The 21248-nt window shown below is 36.0% G+C and overlaps 2 protein-coding genes across 2 annotated transcripts; one reads left to right on the top strand and one right to left on the bottom strand.

Annotated features, from left to right (window-relative positions):
- The first annotated feature begins 85 nt into the window (after positions 1 to 85).
- On the top strand, positions 86 to 9184 carry LOTGIDRAFT_236494 (hypothetical protein). The gene is made up of 14 exons (XM_009067432.1): positions 86 to 276; positions 609 to 671; positions 988 to 1089; positions 1333 to 1440; positions 2297 to 2443; positions 2726 to 2836; positions 3387 to 3467; positions 3639 to 3740; positions 4074 to 4175; positions 4527 to 4658; positions 7267 to 7368; positions 8145 to 8252; positions 8435 to 8524; positions 8866 to 9184. The coding sequence occupies exons 1-14, from the start codon at positions 162 to 164 to the stop codon at positions 9021 to 9023; spliced, it is 1521 nt and encodes a 506-aa protein (XP_009065680.1). The 5' UTR covers positions 86 to 161; the 3' UTR covers positions 9024 to 9184.
- A 1800-nt stretch (positions 9185 to 10984) lies between these two features.
- Positions 10985 to 17202, bottom strand: LOTGIDRAFT_133000 (hypothetical protein; the record flags this gene model as incomplete). Its single annotated transcript, XM_009067431.1, has 14 exons — positions 10985 to 11056; positions 11335 to 11418; positions 11700 to 11768; positions 12125 to 12268; positions 12698 to 12825; positions 13273 to 13318; positions 13610 to 13660; positions 14015 to 14132; positions 14492 to 14601; positions 14863 to 14984; positions 15501 to 15673; positions 15971 to 16075; positions 16603 to 16670; positions 17023 to 17202. 14 exons carry the CDS (start codon positions 17200 to 17202, stop codon positions 10985 to 10987), a joined length of 1470 nt encoding a protein of 489 aa, XP_009065679.1.
- Between the last annotated feature and the right edge of the window lie 4046 nt (positions 17203 to 21248).

Genomic DNA, 21248 nt, shown 5'->3' with positions numbered 1-21248 from the left:
AGAATGTATCCAAAAGTCTGCGTTCAGTTCAGCGCCATTATGACGTCTTCAGATTATGTTTTGTTGACGTCATCAGCATAGCTACTGAAATGTGAGCAGAAGAACACGGGAGCTATTTCTGGAGATTTTTTGTAAAATTTCGCCATTTTTACATCCACAAAATGGATACCAAGGTTCAGCTACCAGCGTTCCTGCAACAGATTTTCAATGCGACTAAAGAAGAGTCGGAAGTTGATCTGAGTTCTGTACAGTCGCAGAAACCACAGAACTTTAGACGTAAGTTTTTCTGGGGTTCAGTTCCAGAGTTTTCATAGGCTTAAAGATTGTTTTGAACACTTTTCTACAAATGTTTAATGCAAAGGCCACTTTCAAATAGGACACAAGCTCATCAGCGGCACTTTTGAAGATCACAATCTTATTGCCATTGACTGGATGTTTCCATTGGCTGGATGTTTCCATTGGCTGGATGGGTTGAATGTAAGACAAGAGTGACAGGACCATGTCACTTTGGTGTAGTAATAGACCTAATTCTGATTCACGAATGACTGAACCTCAAAAACCAAACCAAATATGCATAGTAGCCTAATCGTATGGTTTTGTTGTTTTAGTTGATAGAACATCTATGGGAGAATATATTGTTCCTGAAGGCGAGAAACCATTGACGTCTTTAGGTAAGGATAACAACCACTTAAAGCTATACATTTTTGCCAAAATGGAACGTTTGGATGAGCATTTCATACTAAATTCTGTATCCTTTATAATACTATTATGGCTGTTTTCTAATTTCTGATCAATGAATTTGCATACGTTTCTTTTCATATTAAAATGTTTTAAGTAACATTGGAGTATCGAACCAATTTTGATCTGGTGGAGGATGTTTCTGGTATATTCTTCATTGGAAAAACGTCAACAAATAAACTTGAAAACTAATTTGATGCTGTAAACGTTTTAATAGAAATGTAAAGCCAACCTTGTTATAAATTTCAGGAATTCCAGGCCCAGGACCTGCTGATTATTCCCCAGAGATCAGAGCCACTCGGTACGAACCTCCTCATTATTCTGTAGCCGGCAAATATAAAGTCTTAAAACGTAAGAACGGGTATTTGATACAACTAAACATTCTCACTTAAATCCTATCAGCCTATTGATTTATTGTGTACAATATGTTTGAAGTTTTACTGCCTAATATTGTTGAGGAATGTCCAATTCTTAAAATACGCCACCCTTAACATCGTCCTAGCAATCTGACCACAGAAAAATGTCATTGTCAAACCTTAGCAATCTGTTAACTGGTATGTCCCACCAGCTAACACACTTCTGTTCCTGTTTTAGCTAAGAAAGCTCCTGGTCCAGCTAACTACAGTACAGGGCGTGATTTAAAATGGAAAGACAGGCATCTGTCATTGAAGGGTCGTACTACTTCTATTTATGATGACGAAGGTAAGTCTAATTCTTATCATTTGCTTCAAACTAACTATTTGTTATTTGTGGTTAAAGGTAATCTTGATAAGATCAATGTCAAGAGGTTTGACCAAGGACCAACTGGTAGACAGGATCTTCATGAATCTTAGTGTTATCCTAGTAAGATCACTGCCAAGAAGTTTGACCAAGGACCAACTGGTAGACAGGATCTTCATGAATCTTAGTGTTATCCTAGTAAGATCACTGCCAAGAGGTTTGACCAAGGACCAGCTGGTAGACAGGATCTTCATGAATCTTAGTGTTATCCTAGTAAGATCACTGCCAAGAGGTTTGACCACGGACCAACTGGTAGACAGGATCTTCATGAATCTTAGTGTTATCCTAGTAAGATCACTGCCAAGAGGTTTGTCCAAGGACCAGCTGGTAGACAGGATCTTCATGAATCTTAGTGTTATCCCAGTAAGATCACTGCCAAGAGGTTTGACCAAGGACCAACTGGTAGACAGGATATTCATGAATCCTAGTGTTATCCTTGTAAGATCACTACCAAGAGGTTTGACCAAGGACCAACTGGTAGACAGGATCTTCGTGAATCTTAGTGTTATCCTAGTAAGATCACTGCCAAGAGGTTTGACTAAGGACCAGCTGGTAGACAGGATCCCCGAGTATTCCCTTGCAATCCCTTTAAAGTCATTACATTATAAGCTATGAGGTCGCTATGAAAAACTGAATACCAAATATGCAATATATTATAAGCTATTGTGGACTCTCTATTGATATACTCAGTCGCACTTACAACTGTCAAGGGAGAGCATATGGTGATTCGTGAGCGAAACAAGTAATCATCTAATTCTCTAAATCTGATTATTTTCAGCTGCTAAATCAGCATCCGATATCGGTCCAGCTCGTTACAATGTACGAGTCAACGAGGTGGGGAGTACCGGACCGAGATACAGCATGAGAACCAGGCATCAAGATGCTGGTCTTAAAAACAGCCTGATTCAACCTGCAGATGTTGCTGGTAAGTCTAACACTGTTTCTGTTTCAGACAATCCTTTTTAAAAGAACTCATGTTTGAAACAAACAAACAGGTCCTTCATACATTCTTTCATCCCCATACCCTCAAACCGACCATCTGCTTGACAATGGAAATAAAGAAGTATAAAAGATATCACGAAAAGCTGATGAGACACAAAAGATGCAAAAGCAGTTCTGTAAGCGTGCTTATACTCGTGACTTTCTCTCTTGATCTTTTCTTTAAATGAATACTCTTATTCAGTGACTGAATAGCACATGTTTTTAGGTTTTGAAACTCCAGGGCCGAATAACTGGCCGAGCTCAGGCTACTGGAGATGCGGTCCTCAGAAATCCTTTGGTAACAGCCGGAAAACAATCAGCTCCCAAGAAGGTCCCGGTGAGTGTCTAGAATACTAGAGCAAAAAAGACTACTTCCATTAATAGCTAATATCCAAGTATGCATTCTGTTCCTGAGGACTACAATGTAAACAAGTCGAAACGTTGCATAAAACTTTAACCAGTGATTGTTATTCCATAAAGCTGTGTCTAGTTCTTCGTTCGTAAAGCTCGTACTAAGCGCCAGAGTGGTACTATTTCTCTCTCTAATTAAATGTGATTCACAAACTAAACAGAATCCATCTAGATCATCAGTATTGTCAATAGAAGCTTCTGAAGATTTGAGGCAATCGTGGTGCTACAGAGAAGCTGAAAGCACAAGCACACCTTTCTTTGCAATAATTGCAATTGGTCAATATCCATGTAGATGTATGGCAAAGGGGAAGACGGACAGCTCCTTGCTGCGGCGAATACTCCCTTATGTATTTGGTCACAATCCACGTTTAGATTAGCTATGTTAGGGTCTAAGACATTGAGTGCAGGTTGATTGCCCCTTCAAATTGTTTTGAAACCGTTTCAATACAACTGACGCTAATGTGTACTCATTATAGGTCCAGCGGATTATACAATTGGAAACCCGGAGAGTGGACCTGCTTATTCTTTAGCTAAACGGCTTCAGTATCAAGATGTATGTACGTATTTTTCATTTCACTTAAATATTCTGAGATTTCGAACGTAGCCCCGTGTTGCTATGTTTGAAAAATCATTAGCAAGGGGACCGAATAAGGTTTAAGGGCAAAAGATCATTCGGAAGAAGGCATCGGGTGGTAGTTTTCTGTAGAATGAATTTACATGCATTTCAGCGAGTAAAGAGAACGTACCAGCGCCCAATGTTTACGATGTCGGGTCAACTATTGGTCAGGCTGTAGCAAAATCCATGACAGCCAGGAGAGAAGATTTACAAGGTAGGAACAGCTGTGGAATAATGTTAAGTGATTTCTTATTTAGCCTTGTTCGTACAAATTTGCTAAAGGAACATGGTTGTTCGACAGCAGTTTTCACGTGGAGTTGGTGGGTTTGGCAGAAGCCTTTCAAACAGGGATCGAAAAACAGCTCACTTCTTCTGATAATAGTCAATAAGTTGGATCAAAATATAACCTTCATATGACTAGTAAAGACCATAGCTCAAAATGAACTCAACTCACGAACATCGACCAACGGTTTTTTTGACCATTGGTAACCTCCAAAATGTCGAATAGTCTCAAGATAGTGGTAGTTGTTTCTTCTATTATTTTCAGCTCAGAAATATGGTCCGTCTCCGAATTCCTATTATGTCAAATCCACCATGTTGGATACCGATAAAGCTAAAACTATGAAGTATCGGTGGTTCGATAGAAACGGTAAGTTAAATTAAAGGGGTGTTGTCCTGTGGATATTGTATTGACAGAACTTAAAGGCATATAGCCTGGAATAACTGATGTCTGTCATATCTATTATTCTTGCCCAATCTAATTTTAAATTCACGTTTCATTGCTTGTTTGTAGCGATTTTCTCATCTCCGCATCCATGATCTCACGATTACTATGCAGTGTGAGTTGTAGGTCACCTAAATAATCATCCAATCAAATGTCCCGTTCAACACAAGGTATGTCTACTGTGTGGATTGATCAATGACAAGACCAAGGACCAACTGGTTGAAAAATACCGTGAACCTTAGTTGGTCCCCAACAAAACTTTTGCTTATCTTTCAGATGAATACCATCCCGGCCCCGGGGATTATGAAGTGAAACCAAAAGTGATACAAGAGCGACACCCCGCTTACAGTTGTAGACATCGAACCAAACTTTCTTATCCTGTCAGCAAATATAGCGGCTTGGGACCAGGTAAAATTGTCCATGCATTCATCCATTCATTCATTCGTTAATTCATCCATTCATTCATTCGTTAATTCATTCATTCATTCATTCATTTATGATCTTATCTATTTATGGAAGATTATTTCAAATTCTCCACCAGAAACATAAATTATCAGAATATCGTAACTTTCAGTTGATCATAAAAGTTTAAAACAAGCATCTGATTGGCTAATCCTAATGCATTCACTGTCTTACCCAATCAGATTTCTTGAAATAGTTTGATACGATCAATAGGGGTTGGAAAGTCATATCTGGTTGTGGATTTTTTGGAATGGAAAAAATTCAGACGTAGGCCTACGGCAATTGAAATAATACAATTAATCTTTGCAATAAGTGAACTTAATATTCTATAAATACCTTTTGTAAAACCATAATTCCGAAAATGTGGTATTAAAACATGGTCTTACCTTCCAAAGACTTCATAAAATAACTTTACTCCAAAATAATGCCAAATAAGGCCCACGTCTTTTATTCAAATTGAGTTATGTCCGTACAGCTACAGGCACTATGTGATGTCCCGGACTATCCTCGTGGTTAACCAGCCTCATATGAAATAAAAACAAATGTAATATGTCATGCTAATTGTTTTACACGGGCGGAAATACTTGGAAAGTATTGTCGGACATATGTGTTAACGGTGCGCGAGCCAGTGCGACATATAAACCCTTGATTGATTAAATGGCACTGCTGTCCTTGGAACACGGCTCCCATTGTATGAAAATGGGGGTTTATGTGCTACCCTAACCAGCTTAGGACCCCTTCTCGAAAAACATGACTTGCTACGACACTACCAAGAACCCCTTCATGGCGGCCTAACATGCCAGACCCCTTACCTAAGCTGATGCGCAACTGGACAGCACCCTTTCGTGGCCGCGCAACTGGACAGCACCCTTTCTTGGCCGCGCAACTAGACAGCAACCCTTTCGTGGCCGCGCAACTGGACAGCACCCTTTCTTGGCCGCGCAACTGCCCAGTCCCCTTTCGTGGCTGCGCCCATCCGTCTGTGAAAAGCAAGGCTCGTCGTCTATTATTAGGCCTGGCTGCTATAGAATCTTATTGATTCTATTTCTACTGTTTGATTTTCAATCAACGAAATCAGTAAACTAATCAAATAAACTATGGACTAAACAAACATGGCTCGGGGATATAGAGACATAGTCATATCAGATAGCTTAGAATGTCATCCAGATAGAGCCAGAACAATCAATCTTTTTTCATTGTTAATCTTTATGAGATTTTTATTGTCCTAGAATAATGGTTATTAAGTTTGGTAAATGAATTATATTTAATGTGAGTGGTCTCGGCAGGATTGTTTCGTGGAAGCTTTGTCGATACAGATACAATACTGTCCGAAACTTGCTTCTTCCTTCGACAAAGGAGAGGCGAGGATGATACCAACCAACTGACAGCTTTCTTTCCTACAGTTTTCTGTCGTCCAAATAGGACTGAAATACAAGAATACTGTATTTAATTAGCATTGCTTGGAAAAATGGCAGTTTTCTGTGGTCAGAATGAGACTAGAGTATACCCAACTATAGTGTTCAACTAGCTAGTAGATTGCTTGGTACAATGACAGTTTTCTGTGGTCAGAATGAGACTAGATAATACCCAACTATCATGTCCAACTAGCTAGCAGATTGCTTGGTACAATGATAGTTTTCTGTAGTCAGAATGAGATTAGAGAATACCCAACTATTCTGTCTAACTAGCTAGCAGATTCCTTGGTACAATGACAGTTTTCTGTGGTCAGAATGAGACTAGATAATACCAAACTATCATGTCCAACTAGCTAGCAGATTGCTTGGTACAATGATAGTTTTCTGTGGTCAGAATGAGACTAGATAATACCCAACTATCATGTCCAACTAGCTAGCAGATTGCTTGGTACAATGATAGTTTTCTTTGGTCAGATTGAGACTAGAGCATACCAAACTATCATGTCTAACTAGCTAGCAGAATGCTTGGTACAATGATAGTTTTCTGTGGTCAGAATGAGACTAGAGAATACCAAACTCTCGTGTCTAACTAGCTAGCAGATTGCTTGGTACAATGATAGTTTTCTGTGGTCAGATTGAGACTAGAGCATACCAAACTATCATGTCCAACTAGCTAGCAGATTGCTTGATACAAAACTAATTATACGAGGCCAGATGTAGGGTCACCAAGTTTCGGACTAAACAGACAGTTGTCAAAGATATCAGATAAAACATTTAATATAACTCTCTACTAACTTGACTATAGTTTTATTTAGTTTTCACTTATTATCAATTTGATATTTATTTAGCTATGTCAGATTGTCAGATTTCGGTCTCAGTTTGTAGATATATTTATATCAATTCCTTTAGGTTCAACGACGGGAATTTGGTGCAATTGTAATCTAACGAATTTTCTACCACAGTTATGTTCTAATAACGTTATTTTTAACCAATCAAAGCGAACCAGTTTCTTGATAACAATGGTGAATTGTGTGATATCGAAATCTAAAGAGACTATCATATTGCTCTACCATGGGTTTCGCTATTCCACGATTCGTCATCAATGTGTCTCATCTATAGAGCTGTTTATTTCGTTTCAGAAAGTTCCCCTGGGCCAGCCAACTATAATTTAACCACGGAATTTTTGAAGAATGATAGACCAGCTTTTTCTATCGGCCACAGAAGTAAAACCTGGCAAGACAGTAAGACACCTAGATTCCTAGACTCATTCATCTTCACAATATCAAGCTATTACGAACTTCGTCTTATACCTCTCTGTTGCGGGCTCTGATTGGCTGTATCCGCCAACGTACAACCCAACTAAATCCCTGCATTTACAAACTTCCGTAACATAAGAATAGTGGCTATTGCAGTCGAATATCGAAATAATTTGGTATTGTGCAGATTAGATTCAATATACATACTAATGTCTATAATAACAGATATATCAATACTGATCCCAAGAGAGAGGGTCGAGACCTTGTTATTCTCGAAACAGATAAGAAGTCCTCGTGGACCAAGATAAGCTTGTTATCTTAACGCCAGATACATAAGGGAGAAAATAGACAGTGCCTATCAAAACGATAATAACTCATGAATCATTCATGTAAAATTTGCTACGAACATAATAGATAAACCTAAGATCACAAGGTGCTCTTGAATCGAGAAGAGTAAGCGGGAGTCCCACAATTGAAGCAAACCTTGTCCCGTCTCTGGCATAAGTTCCTGCTATCTGATTGTAGGTGCTCTAAAATGCATCCTTTATTTTTGTCAATGACATCTAATGAATCAAGTCGTAGGTCGTTTTCATGAGAAAGTATTTGCTTATGACATAGTCATTCGTCGCAGCTATGCATAGACAAAGAAGGCCTGAGTGATGGAGGCCACTTATTACATCTCTAATCTGTGTCAAAACGTTTTGACTGTGATCTACCATCACACTGGAACAGAGCTCAATTATAAAACTCTGTTTTTGCAGTTGATGGACCAGGACCCAATGAATACAATGCTGAAAAATATCCCAAACCGGGTGCTCAGAAGGCGCCTGCTTTTAGCATGGGGAAAAGGATTAACCGGCTACATATAGGTATACATCTTTTGATTACTTTTGGAAGAGGGGCGGTGGGGGAGCTTTTCCTTATATATATAGATCCATATCAGTAGCTGCATGGTACTCGTCATGATATTGCTCTCCATCGGATATAAGTATTTCAGATACCAGATTGGATGTCTTTACTTTCCATCAATATTCTGATTTTTGTCATCTAGATCAAGGTCCAGGACCGGCAGCGTACCATCCTGTAGTTAAAGACTCGGGTCCTAGCTATACCATAACTAAACGATCTAAACCATTGAAAAGTAAGTAATAAACAGGAAACTCTCTGTCAAGAATGATATCGATAAAAGAAAACAAGTACTAGCGATCGGAACTGCAAAACGAAACACGAAATCTAAAATAACAATTGGACAATACATTTGTTGCATTAGATGTAGGTTCTCAACATAATTTAATCCTTTTTTTTTCCCAAAAAAGTCTTTAAATGAAGTTAATACAGCTTTTTGGAATAACAATCATTGGATTTTGTTTGATGCAACGTTTCGACGTTCTTCTCCTGATAAGTCTCTTCATCTCCACTGGTTGTTAAATAAACAACCGAACAACAACCCCATGTCATTAAAATTTTGTCATTTATTTTCAGAGTTTACCAACCCATCTCCCAACAAATATACACCACCCTCAGAACAAACTCATAAAGGTCTGCCTACGAAGATGGGAACAAGCTTTAAAAGTCGAGCCAGTCCGTGGATATATTCAGGATTTAAGACCAACAAGCTGTATAATCCAATTCCAAGTTGAATAAAGAACCAGCTAGAGTGAAGGGTGGCGAAAGGCTAAAAATGTGTCTAATCATGAACAATCTTAAAGAAAGTCTCGTCTTTACATCTAATAATTTTTTGTAACTCAAATTTTGTCATTAAGCTGATGAAATACCATCCAATAAACGCTTTAAATATTTCCATCTGAGTTTCTTACTTACATAAGCATAAATTAACCTAATGGCTTAAGTTGGATAACAAAAGTCCAATTTCTTTCTCATAATCGGTAGGCTATATACGCTCCTAAAAGAAATTGACGTTGTCACTAGCCATCCCAGTAATGTTAATCTCCAAGAAAGGTGGAACTTATAGTTTTTGTATGGATTTTGATGCATTCAGAATGTCAAAAGGAGCGATTAAAATCATCACTAAGATTAAACTTTAAACAGTTGTGTTTTCAACCAAAAGGAATTTATTCACAGTCTTGGATTTGCATAACGGCTTTTGGCAGTTAGAAAATGAATTATTCAGTGTAGATTCTTTTAGATTATTAGAGGATACCAATAACAGTCTTTAGACCACTTATTTTTTGTATGTATCAGAGCAATATTACATACGTATCAAGTGGTCTTTATCTAGCTTTAACTGTTCAGGCTTCAGGTTAAAATTTCTGTACTATACCGAGCATCATTTTGATTTACAAAAAAAGTACTGAGGATCCGATCAGCAAAATGAAACCCGACATAAAAAATCACAGTTCCGCAATTCATTGGTAGCAGTTGATAAAATGTTTATATGAGGTTCAATACGAATTATTCTGGGTAGAGAGTCACCTCAGTATTGCAATTTCATGCAAGAAGAAAAACATGGGTAGAAGGGTGGGATCATCAACTCCGTGAAAAACAAAAGAAAATGATTATTGTAATATTGTAATTTTCATCATAATGAGAAATAATAAATAATAACAGAAAAATTACAAATACACTACAACTTTATATACAGTAGATTTCTGTATATTTTGAACTTTCTTATCATAATCTTCCATACTAAAATCTATATCATGAGTTCACGATACTACAGGGCATTCCAGACTCATAACCTTGAGTCATATAGGACGTTAACCCGGCTAGACATTTCCATGCAGGCTTGAGATTGTGACTGGAACATGATACGGCAAATTTCAGCATTATATAACTCAAAAGATAAATGCCTAATATGCTTCATTTTTCATCCAGCATCAGTCAGTGAGTTCATTAACCTTAATAACTTGAGGTATAATTAGGCAAGTTAACCCTCAAGAGGCCTGAGATTAGCTACAGTTAATTTAAACATTTCTAATCAGAAAGCTCAATACATACAGATTTCACATACATACATAATGATATAAAGAATTATACAACTGTTAATCTTCACTTCAATCATCAGGGGAATGGGAGATAACTCTCTTTTATGATGTACTGATCTGTACCTTATTAGACTAACGAAATAAAATATAGTTTTATATCCTACTGTTCTGTATCTTATTGGACTAATGAAATGAAATGTAGTTTTATATCCTACTGTTCTGTATATTATTGGACTAATGAAATGAAATGGAGTTTTATATCCTACTATTCTGTATCTTATTGGACTAATGAAATGAAATGTAGTTTTATATCCTACTGTTCTGTATCTTATTGGACTAATGAAATGAAATGTAGTGTATATCTCACAATTCCATTCCACGCCTTAAACAGCCAAACAATATAAAACTCTACATAATTCTACATTGCACTAATTTAAATCTTCATTTTTTCTTCGTCAGTTTCAGATTTTAAATGCAATTTTTTCAAGTCCTGAGGTGACACATGAATTACTCACATGATCAGTCACATGATACTTAGTCACATGATCCAGTCACATGATCCAATTAAATGATACTTAGTTACACGATCCAATCAGACGATACTAAGTCACATGATCAGTCACCTGATGGTACGAAATGAACTGTATAAACTATTGTTAAACTTCTAAAAAATCTTTTAATAAAGTTAGTCGTCGTTTCTCTGCTATATCCATCAAATTTTCTAATTCCTGCAAAAAGAGAAAAAAGGGGATTTTTATGGTTGGTCCTCTTTAAGTGGATGAGAGCTTATCTATGGCTGCAGACATGTTTCAGATATATAACCCTTATCAAGACAATTAGTGTCCAAAATCATATTTAACTTAACCGTAATGTTATTGGGCTTAAAGCGATAATCAAAGTAAAGGAACTCATTGAAAAGGAGCAAAGAGTTGACAAAGAAATTCTGTACGATAAAAGAGTCTCAATTCGTATCTGAATGAGTCTCGTCCCAAAAACATAGTCTTACCCCAGTATCTGATATTTCTGCCCGTTCTACCTTCCAGGATAAATTCTCTACTTCAGCCTCTAACTGAGCTTGTTGGTACTCAAACTAAAATGATAATGAATTGCAAATCAAAGTTTCATTTACATGTTAGCTAGGAGCATAAATAAAACAAATACAATCTGAACCGCAAACCGAAACACGACATCCAAACAACATATTGGCGAAACATTGGTAGCAGCTAATGAACTTTTCATTTAAGGAAGTATATCAATCATAATTAAGTAAGTATTTCTTATTGAAAAGTGGTATCAGGTATCTAGAAGAGTAAGTATACTCTGCCTGGTGCCACACCCATTCATAGCTGTTCAACTGATAGTTAGACTTACCAGTTCCTTTCTACCACCTCTATCTAGATAATAAGCGTAAGGATATGTATATTGTAAGGAATAACGACACTGAAAAAACAAATATATTACTCAATACACCATCTTTAAGATGAAATAAAATGAAACGGAGTTTCTCCAACTCATTGGGCCAGGACAGGATTATGATCAAACATCTACAAATAATCAAAACAACGTTTCTCTTTCACCCAGCTACTGTATGGGTTGAGAGTCAACAAAAGTACTAGCCATGGCATCAGAATTTCCAACATAAGTGGCAAAATAACACATAACATAACTGAATATGAGCAAGAAGGGAAAAGTTATGGCACTTTTTATGCAAGAAAAATGAAGTTTTTTGAAAAAGATTATCAGGTGACTCAACAAAGTCGGCTTACTCAACTAAGGAGCCACAAGTCCACACCGACCTTTTTGAGTAGATCAGCAGCCTTGAGTAGATATTGCCACGCTATCCAAGTTCCTTCATTGTTCATGACCTTCTCTTCTATTCTAGTTGTAATATTCTTTAATGTTTGTTCTTCTAGAGTTAAACTCTTAGCATGGTTCTCCCACTGAAATCAGACAAACATACAGATAACCAGGGTCCTTTCCCTAAAAGCTCAGGTCTCGAAAAATGTTTATGTGGTTCCTAACAGGAAGTAAGTAGCTCAATCGTCAACAGAGCTGATTTCTTTGCATTAAAAACCTATGCTTCAAAAACTTAGATGTTAGCTCTCGAGATTTCCTTAAGTTTATATCTTGGATTTGAGACTAAATAATGTGGTTCAATATGTGATAAAAGCTTACAGACAACTTAGGTTCTCAAGGATCATTTTAGTGACTGGTCCTTGACTTATTCATCTTCACTAAACTTTCACACACTGACTGAGATTAGAGTCCACGTCCACCACTTACTGGAGTAACCAAGTAAATGACTTCATAAAGACCCAAAGCTCAAAACAAGTAAAATATAAATTTAGAAGAATAAAAAATATACCAACCCTTTCATAGTAAAATAAATATTTTTTTAATGCCTCTCTAGCCTGGACATGGACTGATTCATTTGCAATGTTAGGATTTTCTTTAAACCGACTACATTCATAGTATTCACTACCATGGGTCTTCCATTCTGAAACATTTTAAAATACATCATTTCAATTCTCTTTTTCCTGAACTAAGAATGAATCATTTTAATAACCCACCTTATCTCTACAATATCAAAAACTTCTGTCTCATACCTTGACTGCAATAGTCACCTTTTGTGATTCACAGAAGTTTTTAAATGCAGCGATTTGATTGGATTGTAGAAAGCTAGCTCATACAGCCAATCAGAATCCTAGACAGAAAGTATGTCAGCCCAAAGCCATAATCTTTACAGTCTTTCAGTGGAGAGCTCTAATGGGCTGTATGCACTGGCATACAATCCAATCAAATCGCTGCATTGAATTGCAGTCAAGGTATAAGACAAAGTTTGTAATAGTTTGACATTATGAAGATGATCTGTAACTAATCCTTTAACAAATTAAAATATTCAAGTTCAAAAATAAAAAAATACATAAAAAATGTAAAATGTTACCTCCTAAACACATCCAACAAAAATCAGATTTACATTTTGAACATTGCTGAAAAATAAAATATATTTACATGAAATTTAGCAGCACAATCGGTTTGAACATTGCTTTCTTTACATGATGTCATTTCCTTTGTTACGGCAGTCCCATAAGTCATCTGCACTCAGCTGTAAATGGGTACGGATATACGCAAATATCAAAGCGGTCTTGCCACAGGATCCTTAATTGTGAACCTAAGTTGATATCTTTGTAAAATATAGTTGCATCAGTACTACTCTAGGTCTGTTCATTTTATGAAGTCAAACCCTCCCTTCCACAAAAACTAATTTGATTATAACTTACCATGTGATTGCATCCACCATTTTTTTCAATACAAACATGGCACTTCGGACACTATAATATATAAAAACAAACTTTAAAACAACTAGGACTAATATAACTCATTAGTCTGGGTGGCTACGGACTTTTTTCACTGTCTATGATTCACATACCAAGTTTGTCAAGCCCTTTTTAGGGTAAAAACAGTACACTATACTTGGTGTGTTGAAATTAGAGCCCCCTCCTCCCACTGCCTAATCTAAAATAGATTCTAAACGGGTGTTTATTTAAGTTTCTCTCTTGATTACTTAATACGTTCTCTGTCTTCCTCTATTCTCTAATTTCAAAACACCCCATACACATAAATATACGGTTATAACATTAACAAGACCATGATAAATGTTTTGTGGCGTTTGGGCCCTGACTTACATCTTTTGTATTAGCACTGATATAGTTAGCCGTCTCGGAATCATCGGCACATTTCATTAACCATTTCTTGATGGTATCACAATCAGTTGGGGCATGATAATCTATACCACATCGAAAACTACAATTAAAACATTATCTAAATATATTCATACTTTATTACACCTGACTGGGCAATACAAAACCCTGCCGTGTGCAATGAGGGAATTTTTTTGAACAAGACAGCTGCATATGTGAACTGTCGATGAAAATAAACCTCACAGGAGATATAAATGTCATTTACATAATACTTTATGAATCTTAATTGGGCAATGCGAAACCCTGCAGTATACAATGAGATTTTTTTTAATCACCAGTCTCCAATGGTAGAAGAAATTGAAGCTACAATGTAAACTATGCTACCCAAAATAACTTCTATAAGCTACAATGTGGTATTAAATCATGTTATCGGTAGTTAAAAGACAAATAAAAGAGACTCACCAAAATGTGGATTTACAAGATTTGCATTCAACTCGTTTTGATTTGGGTTCTTTAGCTCTAACAACAATAGAACAATTTGGACCTGGACAAAATCGTAATTGAGAATGACTCTGAAATGGAGAGGAAAAAATATTATAGGAACGTTTACTTAATTTTGAATTGGCAAGTTGAAATTTTGTTGAAATTCTTAACCAGATTTTTTTGTAGTTTTTTTGAGAATAAACAAAAACTACAATTCTGACAAATTTTAATTTTGATAGAGCACCAACTGGAGCGTAGGCCTTGGGGAGGGGGTACATTTATTTGGGGTGGGGGGGTCTTTTAAAGGAATTTAAACATTCTCCCTTTGTTCTAATTTGAAAGATACTTACATCAATTAAATCAGAAAAGGAAAATTTAAAATATTTTTCTCGAGATGATGGATCTTTTAAAATACTACAGATAAAGTCTTCTGGTACTAATAATTTACAGTCTGAACCCATACATTCTATACCTAGATAGAAATATAATAACATTGGAGTTTTACATCCTAATATTGCTTGATAAAGACGAAAACATCATCGTTGAAACGTTGCAAGTTATTTATTAAAGTAATTGTTATCTATATAATTGTGTCCAGTTATACTAATAATTGGTGGAAAATTTGGAACTTACAATGACAAAGAGTCACACTCAAGTTAGGGAAATGGACTTATACATCTTTCGTTTTCTCCAGTTTTGAAATGGAGTTCTTCCATGATCCAACTTTTGATATCCAGCACAGGCCAATGAGGACAAGCAACACCATACAGTGTACAATTGGGGGAATTCTCTTTCTCTTTCAGAGAGTTTATGCAGCCAAATGAATTATTTGGTATTAAATTGCTCAACACAGCTTTCCTTTCTGAGAGTCCACATAGCTAATAATGTTTATAGGGTATTAGACAATTAAACTTCTCTTTACTTTCAGAGAGTCCACATAGCTTAGACATTTAATTATCTATATTATGTATATTTCAGAACAGCATACCTGTAGTTAAGCCTTTACTAATTTGAATACCAAAATGCATGTCCCAGCATTCATTGCAGAATATATGGTGACAGGAAAGAGATTGGAATTCTGATTTAGAGAGTTCACGAACACAAATAGAACATGTATGTGTGGTACCAGTGATCACTTCCTGTAATAAAAAACAACCTGGTCTTGAAAATAGGGACGAGGGCAGGTCTTAATAAAATGGCAGAGCCATGCAGTGCTAAATAGAGCCAACTACCACAAAAGGTCCAATCTAATTAATATCAGATTACTGTTTCTTTTTTTCCTGATATTCTTTGTCTCCATTATAATCTAACAATTTTTCTACTTCAGTAAGGTTCAAATGAGGTTATCATTGACCAATCAAAGCTTGCCATGTATCACCCATTTCTTGTTAACATTGACAATTTAATAGTATGCAAAACCGAAAGAGGCTGTAATATTCCCACAAATCGCCAGTCGACCTGTCCCCTCCCCCATAGGAAAATATAAATTGTACCTGAGATATGTTCTTTTTATCAGCAACTATTCTGGATTCTACTAAAAATTTCTCTGCATTCATTTGATGCCTGAAAACATAAAAAAAAAAGGCTTTTGAAATAGTCTTGCAAGTTAGAACCCTCAGGGCCGTATGCAGCGCTCTTACCTTGACTAAAGTTGAACTTTGGCTAAAGTCGAACTTTACAAAGTTAGGATTAAGGCTTTCATTTGATAGTCAAATTTAAGCAGGACTTTCGTAAATATCGACTGTTGCATACCTAGGGTTCGACTTAAGTCTAACTTTAGTCCAAGTTTAGGTAAAGTACGAGCGCTGCATATGGCCCTCAGATTTTGTAACTTAATGGGTAGGGCAGGAAATGTAATATTGCTATATATGGGAGTTGTCTAGTTTTTTGAGAATTTTCACCATGACCATCAGATGTCTGGCCCTAACAGTGATAAATCCACATCTGTATATCACGTCTGAGGAACAGGTAGGAACTAGGTGAAGACTTGTTGTACCAGATACATTCATTTTATTTTGTCAAGTACAAGAGCTTCGGTTCATCCTGTCTTAAGATATTAAAGTTATGAATTAAAGGGAATAAATCATTACCTTTCTATAATTTGAGACCTCCGCCAGCCGTGGGCATGTAACAACATCTTGGCTAATGATGGTGCAATCTGAAAAATACAACAAAAGACAATGAATATATATATATCAGGATGTCCAGAACTCATTGACAAAAAATAGGGGCTAATTTAAGGGATAAAATTAAGAATTGTTAGGGCTAATGAAGGGCTAAAATTTGGATTTTTAAAACTGAACTTTAGAGTTTTAGACATTCAAATGGATTTCTTTCACTCAACAAACTTACAAAAATACTTGAGCACCATGTATACAAGCATACTCTGGAGACAATTGCGCTTCTGAGAAATTCAGTGCCAACTGAATGACTAATCTTCTGAGGACAAAGCCATGAAGTTCGGTGCCAAAAAAGGAACGTTTGCCCAAAAGATGAAAAGAAATCCATACCTTTAAAGATGTACACAAAGCTTCCACTTCCTCATTCAGCATCCGCTCAACGTCTTCAATCTTCAGTAATTCATATTCAAAATATTCAGGGTCATCGCTTTTCTTAGGTTTCTCAAGGTCAAGGTCATCGTTGTTGTCATAGTAATAACTTGTATCAAATTCATCTTCATCGTCATCCATATGATCCTCATCACTACAGTTCGACTCATTTTCTAAATCCTGACTCATCCTTAATTCTTCTGAAAAATAAATCACCTTAAATGAAATGGAGTTTTACTTCCTTATTTTCTGTTCCTGATTGATCCAAGGCATGCAGTATACAATGAGGGAATGGCAGCCATGTTATCCAGTCCTGTACTGTTTAGATTTTCAACTTGAAGAAATCAGTCCATTCCTACATAAGAACCACACCTCTTCTATGTCAGCCCCTCTCAAGCATCACTGACAATGGAAACAAAACAAAGACCATTTAGACAGTATTAGCAATGTGGACTCTCTGAAAGGGATGCCTAGTTGACAAACCTAAATCTCCCAAATTAGCTATGTGAAATCTTATAGGGTAAACAAATCAAAATATCAAATAAACATTATTATCAATGTGGACTCTCCGAAAGCCAAGGGATACCGAGTTGACAAACCCAAAAAGTAAAATAACATTAATATACTTGTCCAAAAGTATTCCCTAACTCGATTATAATAGGGCATCAAGTATTCTAGAAGAGCTGGGGTTAGGGTTATCTCAAGTTGACAGACACAATGGCAGAGTGGTATCAGGTGTTCTATTGAAATTACACAATAAACATGATCATATGACACCAAAAAACCAAACAGTAAAAATTATTACCAGCTGTTAGATTATCACCACAAATTAACAGTGTTTAGTTGGATTCACATGTTCATTAATTGAACTGTGAACAACAATTGATTTCCTGTTTTTAGCCACTTGATAATTTCAAATGTTTTTTGGAAAAAATCATTAAACTCTTGTCATTTAAAGAGTTGTTATTCTTGATTTTTTTCTAAATTCTATTTCATAAAGAGTCAAATTATGTCAAAAACAAATACAAAATCCAACCACAGACAAAAATGAAGTACCTGTCCAAAACTGATCTACATTCAAGTTAAGCAGTAGAGTGTATCTGTCTTGATGTAATTTACAAATCCACAATCAAACCTCAGACAAAAATGCAGCACTTTAAGTCTGAATCTGTCTTGATGTACTTTACAAATCCAAAATCCATAACATACAAATTTAGCACAAGTGTATACTCTTCAATTCATACACTACAACTATCTTGATGTACAACTATTGAAATGTTTTTATATATTTAGTACTCCAATATGACAACATCTGATCATAACAATACAAACACAAAAAACCCTGTCTGAGGTCAGAGGTGAAAGGTTAAAGTTGAATAGGTCAGATATATTATTGTAGCTACCATCTGTCACTGGGTCAATACTGTAACAGATTAAGAATAGACCATGATAGAGCTCCCAGCTTGCAGTCACACTTCAGTTATCTTAGACAAAAACAACTGGACTAATCAATTGAAAACAAAACCCCAGCCTGATGTCAGACCTTATATCAGAAACTTCATAGTGAAAATGATCATTATAGGAACACAGGCATCTAAATATTTACTTTACCAGCTGATAGAGCTCAATTTAAGGTGTATGTATAGTCATCTAAATATTGACTTTACCAGCTGATAGAGCTCAATTTCAGCTATCTGTATAGTCATCTAAATATTTACTATACCAGCTGATAGAGCTCAATTTCAGTTATCTGTATAGTAATCTAAATATTTACTTTACCAGCTGATAGAACTCAATTTCAGCTATCTGTATAGTCATCTTAATATTTATTTTACCAGCTGACAGAGCTCAATTTCAGCTGTCTGTATAGTCATCTAATTATTTACTTTACCAGCTAATAGAGTTCAATCTCAGCTTTCTGAATAGTCCACTTATACCTCCTCATTCAGTGGATAGAGCTTAATTTCAGTTATAGCCTTAAGGTCAAATCATTGGGCCAAGATCAGTTACTGGAACAAGGTCAATACAGCAGGCCTGTCCCCTGGGGTTCGGGTCAGTACCCTAGAGAGATATATAGTTAATGTAATAGATGACCATATGCCACTAATTACTGATATTACAAGTCCTTATTAGGTAAACAATCTCATAATAGGTTATAGAACAGGTCATTAGCATTCAATGATATTACATCATTCCCTCTTTAACCTGCTCCGTTATGGCTCAAAATTGCAATTGGCCAGTGCTTAATCCAAAGATGATTTTAAATGAAGAGCTGTTGTCATTGGGAGTTTCCAATCCCCATCGAAACTGGAAAAATGAGTATACCAGGGGTGGACTTCATTGCACTTTTACACTAAGCAGATGACAATAAAACTTACTTACTACATACTATAAGAGTTGTACAACAAGTTTAGTAAGGTCTAAGATATAAAATAAGATAAAATTAGAGAGTATGAATGGGTCAGTAGAGTCAACTAAAGTTCAACATTGTTTATCATTACTGTTCTATATCATGTATCCCCTCCTAAAAAATACTCATATCTTTATATCATAACAAGTGTTATTGAGTCTGGCTGGGCCTGTCATTTTTACAACTTCTTGATCATGGCTTTTTTTCAGCACTATCATGTCCACCCATAGGTTTAAACTTTATGTATATTACATTAAGATATAAGTCCCACTAACAATGACCAGTTTCCCCTTGTCAGTGATGCAGGTAAGAGGGACTGACATGGAAAAAGGGTCTAGTCGTTCGAATGGGACAATAAACTGAGGCCCCGTGTGCTACAAGCTGTACACGTTAAAGATCCCTCGACAGTTGGAAATCGATAAAGATTAGGCTAATGCCACTGTCCTGGCAAAATTTTCCTCATTGCATACTGCATGGCGTTACATGTCTTATTTAGCCCACATTCATTTCATTTAATTTTCCAAATACCTTCAGGACATCAATTAGGAAAAAAAAGACACTACTGGACAAAAAGCTATAAATAAAACAATCTAATCAAGGGTCATATATAAGCCAGTTTTTAACACTGTATGCTACTCTGCAATCAGGTCTGTCAACTTAAAAGCTAGTAAAACAAACCAGTGACACACTATGCCTGTTATGAAAAAAAAGATAAAATATATTGCCTTAAACAATAAACATAAGACCTATCCTATAGATAGATCAATCATAAAATTCATCCTGTTCTGAATTGAGTCTTTTGTAACCTAAATAAATTAATTCTTTTTTCTAGTGTTCTAATTCTAGGTGAGATTTTCTCTAAAGACAACAAAAAAGCTTAATTATAAATGGTAAATTTCAAAGGGAATCGTAATGTTTTATTTCTTCCTTGAATTTAAGTTCATCTTCAAGATTATTAATATTATATGGAACATTAGCTCCATTCAAGGTTATACCATAAACGAAACAGGCCCCTTCGATTAAGCTTATTTGTGAATAATTCTGATCGAACAAATTCTGAATCTAATGATCCATTCCTGACGCCCCACCCCACTCTTTTCATCATCAGGATGGAAAAAAGAAGAGATTCAGAGATGATTTTGGGTAAAAAAGTAAAGTATCTTTACCCTGAGACCAGTGAATTCCACATAAAATCAAAGAATCCCTAGAGATATTCAAAAGATATTACCTTAAAAGGACGAGATAGACACAAAATCTGCCCAACTGCTAAAATAGAAAATTGGTCATCCACTCCGACGCAATGTTTTCTTTTTCTGACACAATGGCCGAATCCCGGATGTGACGCAAATGAAGCAAAAAATAATGGACAACCAAAACACTTAAATTTCAAGTCAAAGTCAAAGGATTCGTTGAATTAACTCGATCCACTTGATTTTGTCGATCGTTTGCGTAATTGGATACAATTTTGATTACCACAGATGAACAAAATTTGCAATTTTAGATAACGACATAAACATAATCTATTTTTAGAATTTTCAGTTGCATTCTGGGAAACTGGAAAACCCCTTTTTATTTTCACATGTTTTGAAATTGAATTGGTGAGAAATGCAATAAAAAGTCTTATTCAGCTCAAACTACGCTTTTGATCAAATGATTTTGGGTATTTTCTGAAATGTTGAATGATGGATCATTGGTGAAAGTTTGCATCAGGGTAACCTTTCTGTTATTACCACTGAAATGAAAGTTTTAGAAAAAGTTCTCTGAAGATAAAATGAAA

Source organism: Lottia gigantea (genome assembly GCF_000327385.1).
Source record: "Lottia gigantea unplaced genomic scaffold LOTGIsca_82, whole genome shotgun sequence".
Lineage (NCBI taxonomy): Eukaryota > Metazoa > Mollusca > Gastropoda > Lottiidae > Lottia > Lottia gigantea.
Note: the sequence above shows the minus strand (reverse complement) of the source record. Positions and strands in the feature narration are given on the sequence as shown.

Coding starts and splice junctions, on each gene's coding strand:
- LOTGIDRAFT_236494 (XM_009067432.1), top strand. CDS start 162: ATGGATACCAAGGTTCAGCTACCAGCGTTCCTGCAACAGATTTTCAAT. Junction 1,090..1,332: donor CAAATATAAAGTCTTAAAAC/GTAAGAACGGGT, acceptor TTCCTGTTTTAG/CTAAGAAAGCTCCTGGTCCA. Junction 8,253..8,434: donor GATTAACCGGCTACATATAG/GTATACATCTTT, acceptor TTTGTCATCTAG/ATCAAGGTCCAGGACCGGCA.